Source organism: Camelus bactrianus, chromosome 19 (genome assembly GCF_048773025.1).
Source record: "Camelus bactrianus isolate YW-2024 breed Bactrian camel chromosome 19, ASM4877302v1, whole genome shotgun sequence".
NCBI classification, from domain to species: Eukaryota; Metazoa; Chordata; class Mammalia; order Artiodactyla; family Camelidae; genus Camelus; species Camelus bactrianus.
In genome coordinates, this window is record NC_133557.1 from 34307360 (window position 1) to 34328208 (window position 20849).

General features: G+C 54.8%; 2 protein-coding genes and 1 long non-coding RNA gene across 5 annotated transcripts in view; 2 read left to right on the forward strand and 1 right to left on the reverse strand.

Moving 5' to 3' along the window:
- Positions 1–615: 615 nt before the first annotated feature.
- On the reverse strand, positions 616–3966 carry CSTL1 (cystatin like 1). Its single transcript, XM_010972938.1, has 3 exons — positions 3748–3966; positions 1368–1481; positions 616–699 (listed from the first exon to the last, which is right to left on the reverse strand). The coding sequence occupies exons 1-3, from the start codon at positions 3964–3966 to the stop codon at positions 616–618; spliced, it is 417 nt and encodes a 138-aa protein (XP_010971240.1).
- A 5282-nt stretch (positions 3967–9248) lies between these two features.
- On the forward strand, positions 9249–10740 carry LOC141574000 (uncharacterized). Its single transcript, XR_012500493.1, has 2 exons — positions 9249–9532; positions 10479–10740. It is a non-coding gene; the product is annotated as an uncharacterized LOC141574000 (long non-coding RNA).
- Positions 10741–13909: 3169 nt separating this feature from the next.
- Positions 13910–20849, forward strand: part of NAPB (NSF attachment protein beta) — a 32211-nt gene continuing 25271 nt past the window's right edge. Inside the window, exon 1 of one of the 3 annotated variants that reach the window (XM_074347776.1) lies at positions 13910–14137. In XM_074347776.1, the coding sequence (XP_074203877.1) occupies positions 14040–14137 (98 nt within the window). In that variant the 5' untranslated portion in view covers positions 13910–14039. The remainder of the gene's footprint in view (positions 14138–20849) is intronic. The other 2 variants (XM_074347774.1, XM_074347775.1) reach the window with 2 other exon arrangements.

Here is a 20849-nt window from a genome sequence, read left to right on the forward strand (position 1 = left end):
GTGAGCAGCTCCAGGGAAACCCCGGGACACTGAGCCCCCAGGAGCCTCCCTGGCAAACATTTCACCTGACCCCTGGAGGACTGAGGCGCGTCCTGGGTGGCTGCCCCGGGAGGGGACCCAAAACCCCATGCTGTGCCCCGGACATCTCCTCCCCGCTGGCCTCCTCCCTTTGCTCAGTTTGTCTGCGTCCTTCACCGCGGTAAGTCACAGCCCTGAGTACGACCCTGCGCCTGCCAGGTCCTGGGAGTCAGTCACAGAGCTGAACGTGTGCGGGGGAGAAACGGGGCTCTCCAAGGTCAGGCCAGAGTCAGGACGTGCCTGAATCGGGAACAGCCTCAGAGATACGGGCTGGAGGTGGGAAAGTTAGCAGGCCCCCCCAAAGAGTTAGCAACCTCCTGCTCAAACTGCAGCAGCCGCCTAAAGACCCCTGAATGTGTGCTGAGTGTGTGGGTGCCCTGGGGGCCCGCGCGTGAGGGCGTGTGTGAGCGTGCCTCCGGGTGCGAGTGTGACTGGGTGTGGAGACCCTGACCAGGCACACAGGGCCTTTCAGATTCCACAATAAACAGCACACGGCTCTGCCATCTGAGGTTCATCAAAGATTTTGCACAAATGCACTTAGGCCTCCAGACAGGAGTTGTTCCAAAGCTGGTAATGGTTCAGCCAGGGCAAAGTGTACACCAAAAAGTCGCAAATGAAACTCTGAGGAGAGAGAAGACAGACCATCAGTCCTCAGGGGAACGTTTTCCAAAGGCGACAGAAGTCCCCACCCCCCACCGCAGTCTGGGTGTGTCCGGACCCACTACTGAGGCTGGTCACTGACCACACGACCACGTGACCACGTGGGCAAGGCCGGATCTGCTCACTGTCACATGCTGGGGCGAGGGGGGCTGTCAGCCAGGACAGGAATGTCGTCCTGGGCTCCCCTGCCCAGCCACTCAGGAGCCGGAGCAGGCGTCCCCCGAGAGGCACCCCTGCACCTGGGGACAGGGAGAGCCCTTTGGGCCTGCCAGCTGGCAGGGGGTGCCACCAGGAGGGACCAGGAAGAGGGCAAAGGCTGGGAGATAGGGAGGCGACTGGACAATCCACAGGGACCTGGGGGTGCTGACCAAGACCCAGAGAAGGTCCCCGAGGGTAGTAAGCTCTGCTCCCGCCTGAGGGCTGGGGAGAGGGCCAGGTGGGTGAGGACTGGCAGCCGGAGGCTGGGGCCAGCGCAGCGCCGCCCACGGTGGGGCGAGGCCCAGTCAGAGGGCTTCCCTCCTCATGCCCCCTCCCCCCCATGCCAGCCCTGGGGCCGTGCCCTCGCCCCGCCCCAGCCACCCCATCCACTCCGCTCCAGACCCTGCTCCCGGGTGGGCAGGCGGGTGTACCTTCTTCAGCTTATTCTTGCTCTGGACGGGGCAGGGGCGGGTGCCTGTGTCGTTCCTCTTGCACTTGGTCCGGCTGATCCTCACGGTGACCAGGTACTCCACTCCTGTGGTCAGCTGCCCAGAAAAGAGCTGATAGTTTTGACCCCAGAGCTGGGACGAGAGGGAAGCCCAGGAGTCCCGGGGCTGACCCTCCTCCCCTCCTGGCGGGAGGATGCGTGGTGGCAGCCGAGGCCCCATCAGCGCCCAGAGCGTGCGGAGCTGTCCCTTGCTCTGGACCAGCGCACCGCTGCAGCCACAGGTGGCTTCTCACCGTCTCCTGCATCCTCGGGACCCATCGTAGCCCTGGCCTGCACGCATGGTCCTCAAGACGCGTGGAACCACGACCTTGTCCCCCCTCCCTGCTGTCCTTCCTGCCACACCTGACCTGACGGCCGAGCAGCTGGCACCTCAGCTGACGGCCTGGGTGTAGGGACCGGGCTGACCTGAGCACACTCCCCACCCCCTCCCGGACCCCTGCGGCCGTGCGCCTCACGCACTCCTCCTCACCCAGTGCCTGCCCAGGTGTGCACCCACTGAACACACAAAACAAATTGTTGATTAGCTCAACGACCACGAATGAGGACATGTTTTAGCCAATCGCAGGAAGGCACTCTGAGGCAGCGTGAGTGGTGTGGGGGAGAACAGGAGACGGAGGAACTCCCCCTGGCCCTGGGCCCGGGAACAGGTCCATCCACCTCGTGGGTCTCAGTTCTCTTCCCTAGAAAATGGGTGGCGTGGCACCAATTCCTCCCCAGGCGTGCACACACCCGCGGAGAGTGCAGGCCCAGGGGGCTGGTTCCTGTTCCCACGTCCAAGTGCCAGGCTGCCAGGACTAGATGGGGAAAGACTGGGGAGGCCCCCTGTGGCCGGAAGCCCCAAACCCAGGAGGGACAGGCCAACAGATGGACCCCACGTGAGCGGGTGCGCTGGATCATCCACCTGGCGAGGGGAGAGGCTCGGGGGAGGGCCCCGCTGCCTTGTCCCAGACTCAGTGGTCGAACCAGCGAGGAGGCCAGGCACTCTCTGTGGTGGCGACAGAGGGTGCGGACAGAGCCCCAGAAACCTCGAGGCAGAGCATGTGGGGGAGGGGCCTGAGGGCAGGACCGCCAGCCTGGTCCCGCGTCCACCAGAAAGACCTCAGGACCAGGGCCCGGCTCTCCATCCAAGGGCAGTTCCATCCGGCCTGCAAGGCTCAGACCAAGAGGTCCACACTGACGTCAGCACGTGTGACCCGCACATACACGGAAGCCGGAGCATCGGTGTGGATTTCACTGACGTTTCAGCGTGCCAGCTGTCTGCTGCCTCGTTGTTAGACTGGCCGCTAAACAGGAACAGGAACAATCACGGCAGTGGGTCACCCCGCTGCAAGGGGCACATCCCCTCTGACCGCTGATCGGCCTGAGCGGCATCAGAAGCTGCTTATAAGCAGCCGCCTTAGGTGCTGTTAGTGATGGACCCAGTCCACACGGCGGGCCCCTGGAGATGCCAACCTGGGCAGAACGTCGGTGGACGGCCGCCACCTTGTGGCCAAGTGTCCTCAGTGTCCCTGGCCCGCCTGAGCAGGAGCGGGGGCTCAGGACAGGCTGCCGTGCACACCCCGTGAGGCCCACCAGTGTCACACGGGCACCGCCCACCCCCTCTGCTGCTCTCTGTGTCCACTTCCCCACTCTCAGGCCAGGCCCTTTTCTCCCAGCCAGGTGATCTTTCCAAATCCAGTTAACTGAATGAAGCTGTGTTATTGCCTCTGCTCTAATATATGGTTTACTGTCTAAACTTGAGGGCAGGTTGGACCAAACAAAAGTGGCTTTTGAACAGCTTTTCTTTCCTCTGTTATCCTTCAAACACTATCCTTCAGAGAAGCTTTGTATGTAAAACAGAAGGAGAGATGATCTGGTTGGAGCCTGTCCCTGCCCCGTGATCCCCTGCTCCCCAGAACCCCTTGGTAATTCCCGGCTCCCGCATAACGTGGCTGGAGGCCCTTTGTGTAAGCCCAGATTTCCAAGGGACACGGCCAGAAAGTCCCCGCGCAGATGTTCCAGCCCTGGATGTGGAAAACCACGGCTGAGGGGGGCCTGCAGAGAACGTTTGTATTTTGCCAAATGAGACGAACGAAGGAAACAAAACCCTCCTGTCTGGCTGTCCCTCGGCAGGACCTCATTTCAGAACGAAAGACAAGTCGAGCCCTGGAAGAGCAGCTGCGAAGCTCAGGGGACATGTCTGCTCAGATGAGAGTGACAGTCCGGCCCCCGGCCTCGGCCGGTCCCTCGGTGCTCAGGCAGCTCCGGGGCTGGGCCTCCCTGCAGGGTCCTCCCGTCCTGGTGGCGGGAGCCCGGCCGCTCACCTGCACCTGACTTCGGAGCAGCTTGTCCACGCGGAACAGGTAGGAGTCGTTGCTCTTGTTGTTGTAGGCGTCCATGTAGAAGGCCAGCGTGGAGTTCATGTTCTTCGCGCTCGTGGACTTCTCCTGGAAGCCGCCCCACCTCTGAGGCTGGCCCAGCCTGGCCGCCAGGGCCAGGGCCACCAGCAGCAGCAGAGGGTGCCCCCCGCGTCCGGCTCCCATCTCTGTGGCCTCCTCACCGCGGTGCCTTCCAGGTAGAAAGGGGCCGGCCGCGTCCGCTGACTGCTGTCCCCGCCCGCAGCCCTCGCCAGCCAACACCGGCTGCCCCGGAGACCCTGCCTGCGGTTAAACAGAGGCTGACACCCCTTCCTTCCGGGGGCCCCACGATCTGACCGAAGGACGCACCGGGGGAATCTCCCTGCATGGAGGTCCGACCCTCCTTTCACACCCACTGGGCTCTCCCGTGATTCCAGCAGGTGTCACTTCTAAACACCTGCCAAGCAGGCAAGACCCTCTCCCTGCCGCTATACCTGGTGAGGAAGACGGCCCCCAGGACAGACCCCACAGGTGATCGGACAGAGAAGTGCCATTGGTGGGCCTCGGGGAAGGCTTACAGAGAAGATGACGTTTGAACTGGGATGCGAGGCATCAGGGACACGGAACAGGGAGTGATACGTTCCACTTACCTACAGTGGGTTTCAACTGTCCAGCCCCGTCATCAACCCTTCCCCGTGCTTCTCCTAGAGACTGGTTCTCTGCCCCCACTCACTGCTGAGTTCTGTCTCCTGGATCCCACTGTGCCCGCAGGCCCCCCCGCTAGGTCTTGCCATCTAGGTGTGGCCCCGCAGAGCATTGTGAAGTAGCCCTGGCCTCTCAGTGAGGGAGGACTGAGTTGTGGGCCTCACTCAGAAATGAAGCCCTGAAGACTAGTAGGGGAGGGGAATTTCTTCTCCCCTCTTTGGGTCTCTGTCTCGGCCTAAGAATTAGACTGACAGAAGGTGGATTAATAGGAGACAAGCATGTAAAGTTACTGACCTTGGACATGTACGTGGGAGCTTTCAAAGAGGATGAAGACGCAAAGAAGTGACCAGAGCAGGGAGCTTTTATACCTTGCAGCAAACACACAGCAAACCTGTGAAGAGTGAGCAGAGGGCTGGGCTCGGTGTGGTTGGGGTGAAGGGGCAGCAGGTGTGTCTACGCCGCCTTCTTGGCCCTGAATCGCCATCTCTGCTCACCAGGGCGTCCTCTGCCCTCCTGGTCCAGAGAGGGCACCCTTCACTTGGGACATTTGACTCCTGCTTCAGGGTAGAAGGGAGCGGGGAGGTCAGAGGGACATCCCTGCTTCTGCCGTCTTCTCAAACTCCCCCACCTTAAGACACTGGAGAAGCCAAGGTGCCGTATTTGGGGGAAGCGTGCCCCGAACCTCATCACTTGTGCCCGGAAGCCCATAAGAGCTCCCCCGACTTTTAAAACTCTCAGCAAGGTGGGATCCTAAATGGGTTCTGCTCCAGAGAAAGGGCAGTTGTGGGGCAGTTGACCAACTGTGGATCAAGTTGCAGATCAGTTGATGGCATGACACTGTCCGTGCAAACAGTCAGTAACCAGCCTGTAATCAGAACAGAAGAGAGTTTTATTCGAGCCAAAATGAGGACTGTAGCTCCGAGGAGCTGCTCTGGAGAAGCCTGGTTTTCAGCAGTTTCACGCCTTATCAGAACACAGAACATCAAACAAGTCAGGGCGACCTCCTTCAAGGTTTCCAAAATGACGAGCCTGCACACGGCACGTCCGCGTGGCCAGGTGCTGGGGAAGGGAGTCTGCTCACGGCGGAGCCCAGCTCTGGGTCCAGGGAGGGCGGCGGTCACCTGTATCTTCAAACAGACGTTCTTTACTTCTGGCCGCCGTGCTCCTACCTTTAATGAGGAAAGCAGACGCGGGACGAGGGTTTGATGGGCATCCTTGGCCTGTGGCCTCGTCAGCCAGACTCTGCCTCTGTGGTCACGTGGCCTCCTTTTCTGTCTGCCTCCCTCTTGTGCGGATGTCGGACGGCACTCAGGGCCCATCTGGAAAACCCACGATGGTCTGCGCACTTCACCACCTTGCTCTTAGGGTGCTGTTCGCAGGTTCTCGGGGTTGGGGTTGGGGTTGGGCTGTCTTGCGGGGGGCATTGTCTCGGCTGCCACACCGTGACTGGGGGAATCGGAGGGCTGACTCCCACAGGACAAGGGGAGAGCAGGGCCCTGGTCACGTCTCGGGAAAGCGAGAAGGGGAACGAACACATCCGTGGAAGCGAGAGGAAACGGGAGGAAATGGGCGGCCTCACCAACTCCATCGCTAAGGGAGGAACAGGTGTCCTGGCTGTATCCATGGACTAAGGGGAAAACGGCTGTTTCTGTCCAAGAGTAAGGGTGGAACCGGGCATCCTGGTCTCGTCCACGGGGAGTGAGGAACAGGGCCGGTGATGTCCACAGGAGCAGTGCTCCGTCCCTGCATCGGAGGGAGACAGAGTAGGAAGACTCATTCCCACAGTTTAGGGGAAAATGGGGGAGGGGGGCTGGATGGGTCCACGGAAGGAGGGAAGCGGGCAGTGATGAAGGTCATGGAATAAGGGAAATGACCCGCCTGTTGTCCAGAACACGCTGCAGGGACAGGCGGCAATTCAATGTCCATAAGCTAAGAAGGGACTGAGGCCGCCACGTCCACAAAACTTGGTGGACATAGGGGCCTGTGTCCATGAATTAAGGGACGAATACTGAGACTGATAAAGTCCCCAGGAAGGGAAGGTATGAGGCCTGATTTCTTCGTGGAGTCGCGGACAGTGGAGCCCCCGGGCTCCCGTAGTGAGAGGAGTGAGGACTCGGCCACATCCGGGAAGGAGGGGACATGCCTGGTTAAGTCCCTGCAGTGAGCAGAAGGGGACTGACCACACCCTTTGACAGGCGAACGGGGAGCCTGGACATGTTCACGGAATTAGGGAGAAAGGTCTCTGGACGTTTCCTTGGAAAGGGGGACACAGGCGAAAAGGAAAAGTCAGCTTTCCACCCGTGTGGGGAAAACCCAGCTCTGCCCTGCGGGTCTCTCTCCCCTGGGTCACCTTGACTGCTGCCACTGGACACGCTCTATGACACTCTGGTCACCAAACAGGAGGGGGCTCCTCGCCACAGCAGACCCTCTGCGACCCCGGCCGGACGTCTTGCGATTCAACTCAGTTCTACCTGGAGATGGTGTCAGACCCCACAGGTAAGGCCCAGTCCCACCAGCCTCCCCCGCTTCCGAGGACAATGGCAAGTCCAGCTTGTGACCTGTGCTCTGACCGACACACTGGAGATCAGAGGTCCCCACCACCCGCTCCGTGGGGTCACTGCGTCCGCTAGAGAGGCTCACAGAACTCGGGGAGCACGTAGGTTCACCACTGGTTTGTGATGAAAGGATCTGTTAGAGGACACAGGTGGCCGTCCAGAGGGACACGGGCGTGGCGCAGGGGTGGGAAGAGGGGCAGAGCCTGCCTGCCCCCTGCACACTCTCCCAGCTGCCCCGTGGTCCCCGAACCCCACACTTTGGGAATTTTATGACAGCTTCGTCACGTAGACATGACTGATCGTCAACCCCATTTTCAGCCCTTCTCCCTTCTCAAGAGAAAAGGGTGGGCGGGACTAAAACTCCCAGAATCCCAGTCGTGGCCTGGCCCTTCTGGTGACCAGCCCCCACCCAGAAGCCACGGAGAGTCACCTGATCAGAATGGGAGACACTCCTGTCACCCAGGAAGCTGCGAGGGTTCTGGGAGCCCTGTGCCTGGAATCGGGTGCGAAGACCAGGAGGTCTATTGCTTGCCAGCTCACAGCAGGGGCTCGGTTGTGCCTGCGGCGCAGCGCGGAACCAGAGGCCCTGGCCAGTCACATCCACAGGACAAGGGGAAGCAGAGACCGACTCACTTCCGCGGGATAATAGGGAAAAGGTGCTGCCGGGTACAGCCGGGGGTGGGAGGGAATAGGAGCCCGATGTTGCCATGGAGTGAGGGTGCGTCACTGGCGGTGTTCATGGGACAGTGAAAAACACGGCCCCGCTCTCGTCAGTAAAAGAACGGGAGATGGGGCCTGGTCATAACACGGAACCAGAGGAAACACGGGCCTGGGTACACCGCAGAGTGAGGGCGGGAGCGAGGGAATGCAGGGGGCACGAGGGGCTGTGGGCGACACAGGTGCTCACTATGCGGGTGGTAGTGATGCCTGCAGGCGTGAGTCGCGTGTCAAAGCTCATCAGATTGTGCAGCTGAGTGAGTGCCAGTCACACCTCCAAACAGCAGTGCGGGTGGACGGATGGACGGATGAGGGATGAGTGAGCGGGTGGACGGATGGACGGATGGAGGGACAAGGGGTGTGCAGGAGTGAGCACAGGCCCTCGTGTGGAATAAATACTAGGCCTGGGAGCCCTTCCCACCACCACTGGGCTCCTCTTCCTGGCTGGTGCACAGAGCACCGAGTGAGAAAGGCCTGCCCCAGGCAGAGCCTCATGGGCCAAGTATGGGAAGAAAGAGGCCTGCACCTCGACCCCTCCCACCTGCCTGGACCCAGGCCACCTTCTCCTCTGCTGTCCCGTCACCCAGAGGAAGACAGGAGCTGGTTCTTAAGAAGGAGGGACCATCTTTCCCAAGAGCCCAGCAAACCTGGCCTCCTGGCTCAGGGCGGAACCTGGAAGGAGGGCCATGGCAGGAGCAGTCGTGGGGCAGAGTGGACGGGGTTCATCTCAGATCAGCCTGTGGCCGGTTGTGTGTGGGTGGGATGACAGGGGTGCCTCGGGGTCCCTCGGAGAGCTGCACAGCTTCCTGGTTTGCTGTTGCCAACCAGGCTTGGGACCTCTGGATCCATTGCTCCCGGGGAAAACACGCAGGAAAGGAGACTGCCTTACACTGCAGGCAGGAAGGCTCTGCTCACGAGGCTGCGGGGTCTGGAGACAGGCGTTTCCTGGCTGCTGTGTTGCTGAAAGTTCAGCCCCCAGCCCTGACTAGCCAGAGAACTCAGAGCCCGGACCTTGGAGCTTAGAAGAAAAGAGGCCACTTTGTCACCTTGCCGGGCAAAGGAGACTCACGGCAGGGTTGTGGCTTCAGAGCTGTGGGCCCGTCTTAGGGCTCAGTGATCGCACAGTGAACAAGCTGGAGAGTGAAGGGTGCTATCTGTCAACAGGAGTCTGTGGTGACGCTCCCTCCTGAACCCCGGCCAGTCTGCCCACCATCGTTTTTGGGGGCCTGGAGGGTCATCCACCCACGACCTTCTTTATCTGCTCAGACTCACTAGGCACCAGGAGGGACTTCGGAGGGTCTGGTCACTCTCCTGAGGTTGTCGTCCGGTGACCCCCTTCCTAGAGGAATGACTCAGAACCCAAACATGATTGTCAATCTCAATTGCCAGAGTGAGGTCAACAAACAGGAAAAATCAGCATCTCCAGCTCTAACTCTGACTGTGACTCCAGCTCCAGCTCCAGCTGTAACTCTGACTGTGACTGCAGCAGGGGGCCCGGGGCTGGGCGCAGTGTCCAGTCGGGCGGATGTGCTGAGCGTTTTAAAAGCAAGCGGCAAGTACACGGCCAGAAGACAGCCTGAGAGCAGCCACTGTATTACCTCTCCTTCAGCGGCGCCTTTTAGTCCTCTCCTCCGTCCTGCCTTCTCACGGCGGCCCCCGCCCCCATGGACTTCCCGGCCCCTCCTGGAGCACAGCCCCTCCAGGCCTGCACAGACCGCCCACCAGTCTGGTCAAGACCACCGCTCATCGCGTGAGGCCCGGACTGGACGTCTGAGGTGGGGTGCCACTGCTCCCGGGAGTGAAGGGGGGCCTGGAGGCCCAGCAGCAGTGGGGACCCAAGCCTAGGGTGCCCGGCGGGCTCCATGACAGTGGCCAGGCGGGGTCGGGACACCCAGGCAGGTCAGTCTGGTCTCACTGAGGGGCAGGGGCGCCTGTCCTCTGTGGCTTGGCTGTGGCTTCACCTTCCGGGTCTGCTTCTTCATCTGTAAGACTGGGCTGTGGTGAACCCCTCGGGGGATTGTGAAATTAGATTATAAAAGGTACGGAGGAGCAGGCTTGGGGCGGGGCCGGGGAGGGGAAGCAGGCCTCAGCTATCTCAGTAAGGAGGGGGGCAGGTGGGATGCCCTGGGGCTCCGGGCCACTTCCAGCAGCCTCCACCCACTCTACTCCCTCCGGGCAGGGAGCTGGTCACTGTGACGTCCTCTTTGTGACCTGTGTCCTCCCAGCCTCTCCCCCTCACTCTGGGAGAACAAATACACCAATAGCCGGGCCTGGCCTCCCCTGGGCTCCTCTCTCCACTGCCTTCCTGTGTGGATTCCGTGTGCGGGTGTGCTTGGGCGGCACTGTGCGTGATAAGCTCTTCCCTGTCCTGTAAACAGCCCGGCTCTAGACTGACTGCCGACCTGGACCTAACCCAGGCAGGGTGCCAGTCTATCTGAGAGCCACCCTGCTGAGCCCAACAAGGAGTGGCGCGCGTGTCCCTCACGCCGGGGGCTGGCGGGGGCACTGCCCGTCCCAGGTCCCTGGGCTGCCGCAGAAGGACGGGGCTGGCCTTGGCTGGAGACGCCTGCGGTGCCGGGAGCAGGCCAGCAGCACAGCGCCAGCGATGACGGGCCGGTGCCCCAGACGGTTGGGCACTGGCATCGCCCCGAAGGCCCCAGCAGGCACCGGGCTCCGCAGGCTGACAGCAACCTGCCTCTACTTCCTCTGCTGTCTTTCCAGGTTCCCGTAGACAGACACCGTCCTCCCGAGCCAGCGAGCTGCCAGAGCTGAAGGGGACGAGACTCTGGGGTCACCTTCAAGTCCTCGCATGCAAGCCCACTGCCCGCGTCTTCTGGGCGGCTGCTTGCCTTCCGCTGATTTGTAGAACGTCCTTGTCCTTAAAAACAGTTATTTTGGGGGTGTGTGTGCTCCTTTTCTGGATTGTGTTTGTCCTTTCACTTGCGTTGTGCTGAGTTGGTGAAAACAAAGCTTTAGTCTTAAAGGGGTGGCTCTATCGATTTTCTCTCCTGTGGTTTGCAGGGTTGCTGTCTATTTAGGAAACCAAGGCCATAAAGCTACCTTCCTGTACTTTCATTTAAAGCTTCTAAAAGTCTTAAAGTTTAGCACAACACTTCTGTGCCTGTAACTATCAAGTTTTGTGCATGGTGTGCTTGCTAATTTTTTTTCAGAATTTTTGTATCCGTGTTCACAAGTGAGACTGGCCCCAGATTGCCCTTTCTCGTGCTGGCATTTTCTGGTCTGGGTTTCAAGGTTATACCAGCCTCAGACAAGGAGCTGGGAAGTGCAGTCAGTGGGACACACTGGCAACAGGAAGGTTTATTTATGGACACCCACAACGCTGCAGGTGCCAGGGAGCCTGAGCACAGGACTGTCATCTGCTGCAGGACGGCCTCCCTGTGGGGTCTGGGGAACAGCACCACCCCTCTCCCTTCTGCCCTCCACCTCAGACCGCGCACTTTACTGGCCAAACACAACAGGCAGTTCGAGGTTGTGGTCCCTCTGATGGAGTCTGCACAGGTCTGCACCGCAGGGCAGACTGCTCCAGGAGGACAGGGGGTGAGGGAGGCCTGACACAGGGTGATTCCCCTGTCTTAATCTGGGGAAGAGTTGCTAGGTTTTCCCTTTTCCTTGCCTACTTCTTTTAGGGATTGGGAAAGACTATGATCTGTATTCATTCCATTGTCTTTGTCCAGGCAGCCTCCCAATGTCGTCAGCTCTCACTGTCCAAGGCAGGAATGTTCTAGAAAGTCAGTGCAGACCCTGAATTAACAAGAACGGAACCATTGCCTACCCCCGCCCCATCTGGAAATGCGGTTTGCTTCCCCTGAGTGTCTGCTCACATTTTGTCAACCCATCAATATGTACCTTCTTTTTTTAAAATTAAATTTTACTTTTTAATTGAGGTATAGTCAGTTACAGTGTGTCAGTATGTGCCTTCTTGTATATGACACATATCATTTTACTTGACATACAGTTGACTCACTGGCTGACTCACCGGTGACAGCTCTGTAACTCAAGGCTGCGCAAGGCTCATCTGACAGCCGGGCTTCCTCCTGAGGGCACGGCCCAGCCTTCTTGCCTCAGGGACTAGACAGCACTTCAGCACTGGGTTTGGGGCCAATTAAACAGCAAAGTCACCAACAGAACGTACAAAAATGTGAAAAACGAGAAAGACACTCATTTACAACACGAGGGCAGAGGGTTGCCTTGTCCCTGTGTGCATGGGGCACGCCAGTGTCTCCTGCCCTGCACGTGTCCGCAAATGACCTCGAAAGTGCTCCGAGGACTGATTCTAGCCACCCATAAATGCAAGCAAATAGGCAGTCGCAAACACAGACCTCGTGGGCAGTGAGCACCATGGGCATTTCCAGGTCCAGTCCCTCGCTGCTGGGTGTGCTGAGCGCCAGGAGACGCTGGCTCCACACCCTCAAGAAGCCGGCATCCATGTGACCACCCCTGGGAAAGCCCTCCCTGCATTCTGGGACAGACCTCAGTATTTTTGAAATAGTGAGACATGATGAAGCCCGAATATGCCACCATGGGAAAGAGACAGGTAAAATTCAGTGCAATGACTTCTTCCCCAGTATTGCTCCAAATCAGCTTCTCGGAGTTAGAGTGATGCATGCAGTAAAAGAAAGAAGCTCTGCCAGAGGAGCTGAGGTTTCCTTCGGTCTCTAGAGTGGTTGCACTGGGTGAACTCTGAGACACATGCTGTGGTTACCTTTCTGCCTAGGAGTCTGGACTTCTTGCCTTCCTCTCTGAAGACAGGCTTCATCTTCTTAGCTGTATTTTGTGTGCCGGTGCCCACGGTGCACTTACTAATAGTTTGAAATTGTCACAAGTTCTTGTTTGGCAGTGATTTTCATATTTGCTTCACCACTTCTGCTTTAGCCTTGCCAAATGTAAATGGTCTAGACTTTATATTAAAAAATGATGCCCTCTGGGACAGGCCTGGAAATCGTTGGCACACAATAGCATCTATCCATGGATACTTGTTGGAGATTAGAAGTCTTGCTGGCAGGCAGAGCTGTGTTCCAGGAGACCCACTCCACACTATGGCCAGCATTATGTAGAGAATAAGGGACCTCACTGGTTCACATCCATTGAAAAGAATCCAGTCAACAAAAGACCATTGTGCCTACATCCCACACAGGCAAGTCTGCAATGACCAGTGAAGACTGACAAAGTTGCAATGTGCAGGCACTGAAAAACAACTCTGATTTAATTTTTTTTAGATTAACGTTAGTATTTTTTAATTGAAGTATAGTCGATTTACAACGTTGTGTTAGTTTCTTGTGTACAGCATAGTGGTTCAGTTACACATATACACTCCTTCTCATATTCTTTTTCACTATTACAAGGTATTGAAGATAGTTCCCTGTGCTCTACAGTATGACCTTGTTGTTTACCTATTTTATATATAGTAGTGTGTATCTGCAAATTCCAAACACCCAGTTTATTCCTCTCCCTCTTTCTCCCTGGTAACCGCAAGTTTATTTTCTATGTCTGTGAGTCTGTTTCTGTTTTGCAAATGAGTTCATTTGTGTTGTTTTTTTAAGATTCCACATATAAGTGATATCGTATGGTATTTTTATATTGAATTTATATTGGGACAAATGCTTCCTCGTTAAAGGCCTTGCTGGAGATAAACGTGGCCCCTCCTGCTGCTGTAGCTGGAGGGTTGGTAGCCGGGCATCGCAAGGTCAGTGCAGCTGCTTACCACGGCCGGGCCACCTTACACCATGCTCGGGGAATTCGCGCGCAGTGGGGCATTCCATCCTGCCACCTGCCGCGTCCTCCATCCCGTTATCCCCGCGTCCCCGAGTCCTCGTCCGTCCCTGACCACGCTCAGTCGTGCTGGGCGGGGACTCCTGAACCAACGTGATGCTTGGGTTTGAAGCCACGGGCCCTTTTCCATTTCCCGCATCCTTAAAACGATAAACGTTCTCCTAGGCCGAGGGCCCTACAGAAGGTCGGGACCCCAGCCCCCAAGCCCCTGAAGCCAGCCCTGCCCTGCAGCGTTCTGGCAGCTGTGGTTGACGCCTCCTACACTCCCATCCCCCGGCCGCGGCCTGGACTACAACTCCCGATAGGCTATGCGCCGCGCCTGCGCACCTTGCCGCCGCGAGAGGCGCTCCCCGGAGCGGCCCGGACTGGAACTCCCGACAGGCTGCGCGCCGCGCCTGCGCGTCCCGCCACCGCGAGAGTTCAGGGAGGCGCTGGAGGCGCTGGAGGCGCGTCGGCGCGGGAGGAGGTTGTTGAGGCCGCCGCGCAGACGACATGGACACCGCGGGGAAGGAGCGAGAGGCGGTGCAGCTGATGGCGGAGGCCGAGAAGCGAGTCAAGGCCTCCCATTCCTTCCTTCGAGGGCTGTTCGGGTGAGTGCCGGGCCGCGCGTGCCCTGAGGGGGGGGTCTCCATCCCGGGCTGGCGCCCCTCCCCCCCACGCCTCCTCTGGATCCCTCGGAACAACCAGGAGCCCTCAGCCCCCGCCCGCCCTCCAGGGCTCTCCTAGGGCCCCCGGAACCCCCGACGCCCCCCTCGGGCCCCGCACTGGCGGGGGGGTGTCCCACGGCTTCGCGGGTTCGCGGCAGCGCGGGTGTGCCTGACCCTCCCCGCCGCGACCACATCGGTTTGTTCGTTTCGCCACGAATGAACCGCGACCCTCGGGAGACCCGTGTGGGCGTGAGGCGTCCGAGACCCCCGCCCCAACGCCCGCGTCTGTCTGGGGGAGTCGGGCGGGCGGTGGGGCCGCGGCGCCCGCATCCCGCCACCCTGTGCGCCAAGTACGCGTTAATAGTGTCCGTGGAAGCGACGACAGGTTTTCCCCAATCAGCGTGTTTCCTTCACCGGAGCTTGACGTGAAACCCAGGCCTCCTGTTGGACTGGGGATAACGCGGCTCCCCTTTAAGGCTGCGCCTTTGGGGACCGCGTTCATTTCCCAGGGAAGGTCTTGAATTCGGGCTTCCCACAGAGCAGAGCCTGCACCGACAGTTGTTGGAAGAATGCTGGGCGGTTGAATGTGCGAATGATTCAGCTGTTTAGGACGAGAGGCAGAAAATTCGCGGTGGTTTTTTGTTTTTCCTTTTGAAAGTGCAAGGTCCTCTGCCGACACCAAGAGCCTGTGTTTGTTTTGAGAAGGACCGGAGGTCCGTGCTTAACTGTTGCATCATTAAACAGAGTTCTATTTCTGCACAAGTTCGGTTTGTTATCAGCTTGTTTGCCGCCTTCATTCTTTTGCTCGAAATACTTCACGTCGTTGACCAGCTGCAGGCAGTGCGCAAATGCACGTTTCACGCGGTGCGCGTGGTGCAGGATGCGAAGATGCGGAGGGGTTAAGGGGCCCTGTCCTCGAGAACCTCGCAGGGCACTTTTCCCAGCTGGTTTCTAGATTTCTCATGTGACGTGTGGTTTGGTTTATAGCGTGTACCATAGATTTCTTCCCCTTTTTAAGTATGGCAGTACCTTAGGAGAGCTGCCTAGTATTGGAGGCTGACAGCAAACAGTAACTCCTTGCTCTGGGTAAACAACACAGTTAAAACGAGTTCAGATAAACGCGAATGTCATAGCACCTCCTGCCGGAGGTGATCTTAATAGCACAGCGTATTTCAAGTCCGGAGGTGCGTCCCTGGAGGACAGTCTGCGATTGGCAGAGGGAAGCGCCTCGCAGCACCTGATGCTTGTCCAGGGAGCATTCCTTTCTGTGAAGAGGTGTTGCGTTATTGTTTTTGTGAAACTGGGCCAAATCTTGAGTCAGTAATTCTCAAAGGATTTTGAAAAGACTTTGTCTTCAGAGAAACGTTTTTTCCTCCTTGACTGTTGATCACCTGTTTCTCTGTCCGGCCACAGAGGAAGGCTTTCATTCTCTCCGGTCACACTTAGTTTGCATGAAAGTCGTTGCATCCTGGGTCTGACCTGGCTCCAGCAGGTCAGTTTATTATCCTCGCTTTGGGATCTGGGGCAGCTCCTTTGCACCCCCCGACCCTGCTATAAATTGGGGTAACAGTAGGATATCCCGTAGTGAGTGAGGGCTCCGTTAGTACGTGCTTGTAAAACGCGTAGGGTCGATGAAGATGGGGACTAGGACATGTTAATGAGTGTATTGATCAGAACTGTCAGCCCCAGATGTTTATCAGGGAAGTGGAGAACCAGACAGACCCAGTGGCTTTGCCAGGACTTCAGAGCTAAAGGCCTTTTGGACTAGATCATTCGTCTTTTACTGAAATAAAATTTTTGAAAGAGCTCTGCACCGTGTGTTATTCATACCGTGGAGGACTGTGTTTTCAGTAATGCTTGGCTCCAGAACAGCCTGGAGAAGAAGGGTACTCAGAGTTCTGAGCTTTAATAACATTACATAATTATTTGAAGGCCCAAACCTGGCCTAGTTTCTCTGTCAGTTACAGTGGGAGGGCAGGTTCTGTATGCATTTCAGGTGTTTGGAATCTTAGTTGTGAGCCTTCCGGGCTGGGACACTGTCAGCTCCACCCCACCCCTGCGCCCTCAGCTCTGGAGTCCCATCTGCTTGTTGCCCTTTAAACCGCGGTGTTGTCCGTCTTCGTGTCAGACTCCTTACTTAACCAAACCCACCACAGGAGGGTCAGCAGTGTCACTGAGCCCACATGTTTAAGAGCTGGCGCCAGTGCTCCAAAGAGGCCACCGAGACAGGGTGCTGAGCCGGCTGCAGGTGCTTCCCACTGCAGACTCGTTCCCGCTGCAGGTGACCCCTTTTAGGGCTGATGCCCTGCACTCAGTGTTGATCCCCCACCCTCGCTAGTTTGGTGCAATGCTGTGTTCTTTTCTCACTGCTCTTCTGTAGCTCTTTCCTCTTGCTTTCAGTAAAATTAGATGAGAAAATGCTTTGTATGCTCCAGAGAAAAAGTCAGTTGTGTTTTCCTCCTGTGTGTGAGGCACAGATCCAAGTCCATGCCTGTCTGCGGGATGTCAGTGCTCCTTCCCCCAGGAGAGGAGCCGCCCGGGGACCAGCTGTCACAAGGACTGAGGTTGTGTGTTGCTGTCCTGCATGAAGGACGGTTAACCTGTGTGTGTTTTTGTAGTTGTGGAATTAAATTAAAGCTTACTCTTTCTGCTGGCTTAGCGTAGTACAGCAAAACTACCACCACGAGGGTTGTGTTTCAATTTCATTTGTTTCCAGAGATGAGCTATTGAATTTTATAGTTAGTTTCAAATTCTAATTTAGCATCTCATGAATTGCTAATAGGGTCTTAAGCTGACCGGGGTCTGACAGCAGGTAACTTTGCATTTCCAAGGCCCCTCACTGCCTTCTCCATCTTGATGTGGGAGACCACGTTGAGGATGCACTGCCCAGCTCACATGGAAGAGAGTGGCTTAAGACCGACGGTGGGAAGACGTTCTGGGTGGTTAATCTGTCTTCTCTTGCTCGTGAATGTTCCCCAGTCTCAAAGCTTGTAAAAAAAAAAGCCAGAAATCTGGCAGTGTCAAAGTAAAGGTAAAGAAAGACTCTGGGGTTGTCTTGAAATAATTGTGAGCTTATGATCTCTTAGCTACTTGTGAAAATTGGGAGTGTTTCTCAAGCACAGCAGGCCATTAATTGTCAGTGTTTTCTTCACTCGGCGTTGTGACAAAGATTGTGTTTAAAATTTTGCCAAAATATGCTGGGGGCATGTGATAGCATTCATAAAGCATTTAGGTCTCCTCAGTTACAATAGATACTCAAATGCAGATTGAACTTAAAAAATTATTAAGCTCAGATTTACTTAGAGACAGGTGGTGTGGTATAAGAACTAAATATTTCTTATATAATAAGGAATACAATAATTGTATTTTATATAACGTCTGTTATGTATGAATTACAGTTACATATGCTATTACACATAGGAAAACCAGATACAAGTTGAAGTTTATTAGTTTGGTGGCCCTGGCCAAGTAAATCACACTCAGAGCTTCTGTTTCGGCTTTGAATGGGCAGAGGGAAAGAAAGTACTTGTCAGAGTTGTGAGGACTGAGTGAGGGGTCAGCATGCTGACAAAGTGGCACTAAGCTGTGTTACTGTTAACTGTCATCCTTGGGCATTCTGATTTTGGTGTTACAGTTTGTGTATCAAATGATAAACAGTTGCCAGGTTGTCCTTTTCCTGTTTGCTTTTTGCAATGTTCACCACGTACTCTCATTCTTGTGAGCCTGCAAGGTGCACATTTGTTCCTGGGGTAGGGAGGACGGGTGGCGTGTGGCCCTGGAGTGTCAGCCCCAGGGGTCCGCCTTTTTCTTGCTGGTTCAGCAGCTCCCCCAGCGCGTGACCTGCCGCAGGTGCTAGTTGGTCCTGCCGGAGAGACCTGGGTGAAGGCGGGTGCAGACAACTGACTTGTCCTCTTGTCTGGTTTCAAGAGTGGAGGTAACAGTGAAGGGGGTTCACATTGCTTTTTTCTGTGTTTTCTTAAATACGTGTTTATAGTCAATGTGGCAGCGACGTAGGGTAGGAAAATGCTTGGAGTACAGAGGGTTTCAGTTGAAAAGTGAAGTTTTCCCGGAGTCCTCACTCTGCTAAACCTTACTCAGCAGAAGGAACCGTTCTTAGCCTTTTTTTTGATTCCTCTGATGGTTACTAGCATAATTCAAAATAATTTTAGAGTAGTTACACTACCTACTGTATTAATTTTAGATAACATCTATCAGTTCTGCTAAAAACGAAGAATTTTGCGTAGCCCATATGACAGTGCATTTTCTCCTTAACCTCCTGATTTTGGTTAATTTTCAATCTCTAAAGTTTTATCTACAAGTTTAAAAAAAATTTAAACTTGTAATTCTACTTAAAATTTTTTTCAAATGTCTTTCTATTTCTATGAGTTATAGAGTGGCTGGGAATATAATACAAACTGGGATTTTTTGAGATGCCAAGAAACCAGGTATGACCTGGGAGTGGGCTGCAGCCAGTGTGCAGGACCACCTAGCTAGAGGAGGCCTGTGGTCTGTCTTTAGGCTCTCCCTTTGCATCTATTTGATTAGATGGTGAAATCAGTAAAGCTTCTGGGCTGTAAGAACTTACAGTAAGTGGTACTTAGAGTTCGCAGTAAGAAAGCTGTGGAAGTAGCATTTCAGAATGTTGTGTCTGTATTTGAATAGAGCTTATCATAAGCAATGGCAATTTAATTAAGATATAACAAATTAATAGGTCAGTACTTTCTTGGATTAAATGTTATGTTTTTCACAATAAGGAAGTACCTGCCAATTCCAGTTGCAGTAGGTGCTTTCCTTAGGGGTTGAAGGAAGCGTTCTGTTTTGGAGGCCTCTTCAGTGCCAGTAAGAGGAACGTGACTTTTCTCCTGAATTATGTACTAATTAGTGACCATCCTCACAGCGAGCTGTCCCTGCGTTTTGAATAACCCCTCTGGGTTATAATTTTTTATGGGCTATTGGATTCTGGTTTTAAATGTTTTATTTCGAATTCTTTTACTTACTGTTCTTTTGTGTAGACTTTCTCAGGTTGAAGTGCTGATGTCACAGGTGCCTCAGAGAGAATTAAGGTTTTCTACTCCCACGCTCTGGTCTTTGGAGACTTAAATAGAACCCTCTTACAGTGAAAGGATCTCGGGCTTTTTGGTGGGTGTTTCTTTGATAACGTTCTCTTTTTTTCCCTCTGGAATTTGTAATGCTTAAACTCTCTCTTCTGAAGTCAGTTTTGGTAAGTTGCATTTTCCTGGGAAATTACTCATTTCATCCAAGTTTTAAAATTTATTTGCAGAGTTGTGCAAAGTAATCTTTTATGACTTTTAAAAATGTTATTGCAGTGATTTCTGTCTTGTTACGTCTCTCGTGTTTGTGCTTCTTCTCTTTTATTCTTGATTCTGTTGATTGTTTTCCCCAAACAGCTGGTGTCTGACTTGTGCGTTCACTGGTTTGCTGCTTCTGCCTCGCTAACTTCTGCTTCTGCCTTATTGCTCTCTCTTGGTTTTGCCCTTTGCTTTTTTTTGGGAATTGGGGGCAGTATTTAGTTCATTATTTCTATTGTTTTATTTATCTGGATCCAAGTATTCATGGATGAATTTTCCTTTAAAACTGTGTAACTGCTTTAATTACATCTCATAGATCCTGATACATTAATTTGCTTCCCCTTTGACCCAAGAGTTGTTTGAGGGTTTTGTTTCAGGTGGAAGGGCCTTTTTTTGTATACTAGTAATTTCCAGCTTTATTTCATTGTGATTGGAGGGCTTACTCAGGTTTTCTCTGCCTTTAGTGTGTGGTTGGTGGTCGTGCGTGGTCCAGTGCACCTGAGGAGGGGTGTGTTTTCTCACAGAGCAGGTGGCTGCATGAGATCCCCGAGGTCAGCTGCTGACTGTCGTCGAGGTCTTTCATGTGTTCGTTTTTTGTCCACTTGACCTGTTTTGGCCTAAAGGGGGTATATTTATATCAGTGTCTCCTTTTATAAGTGCATTTCTATCTTCTTGGATTGGGTGTAATTTCTGCTGTAAAGGTGGCTGCTGTATTGTGGTACCTAGATATTTAAAACTAGTATGATTTCATTATGAATTGTATCTTTAGCATGGTGAAGTGCATTTCTTTATTTCATATGATACCTTTTTGAGCCCAAATTCTACCTTATGTGATGCCAGGGTAGCAGTCCCCCCTTTCTTGTTATTCGCGTTTGCCTGTTTTAGGGCTGTGTGATGTAAGAGGATTATTCCTGATGCCTGTTGCCATGTGACCTGCGCTGCCTGGCTGAGGAGAGGGCACCTCCCCTCCCTACTGAGTTGTGGTGGAGGGAGGGAGGGAAACTGAGCGGAAGCTGCTGGGTTGTCCCATGCTTCTGCTGTGGTTTCTCTGTCATGAGAAGGGAACACCCCAGGTAGGGCTGCGCTCCTCGGTAGAGATGCCCCCGGAGGAGGGGCCGGTGGAGTCGCGACCTGCCTGCAGCAGGTGGGGTGAGGGGGAGAGACTAGGGGGTTTGTTGCTGCAGCAGACCTGACAAGCGCTGGTTGGTGTGCTTGGTAAACTTCTGACCATCTCTTTATCTTAAGGCTCTCCTATTGGGCAGAGTTGGGTTTTGTCTTGTGAACAAATGTAAAATCTTCAGCGTGTTTACATTATTGCTCTGACGGGTGTGCGGATGATTTTTAAT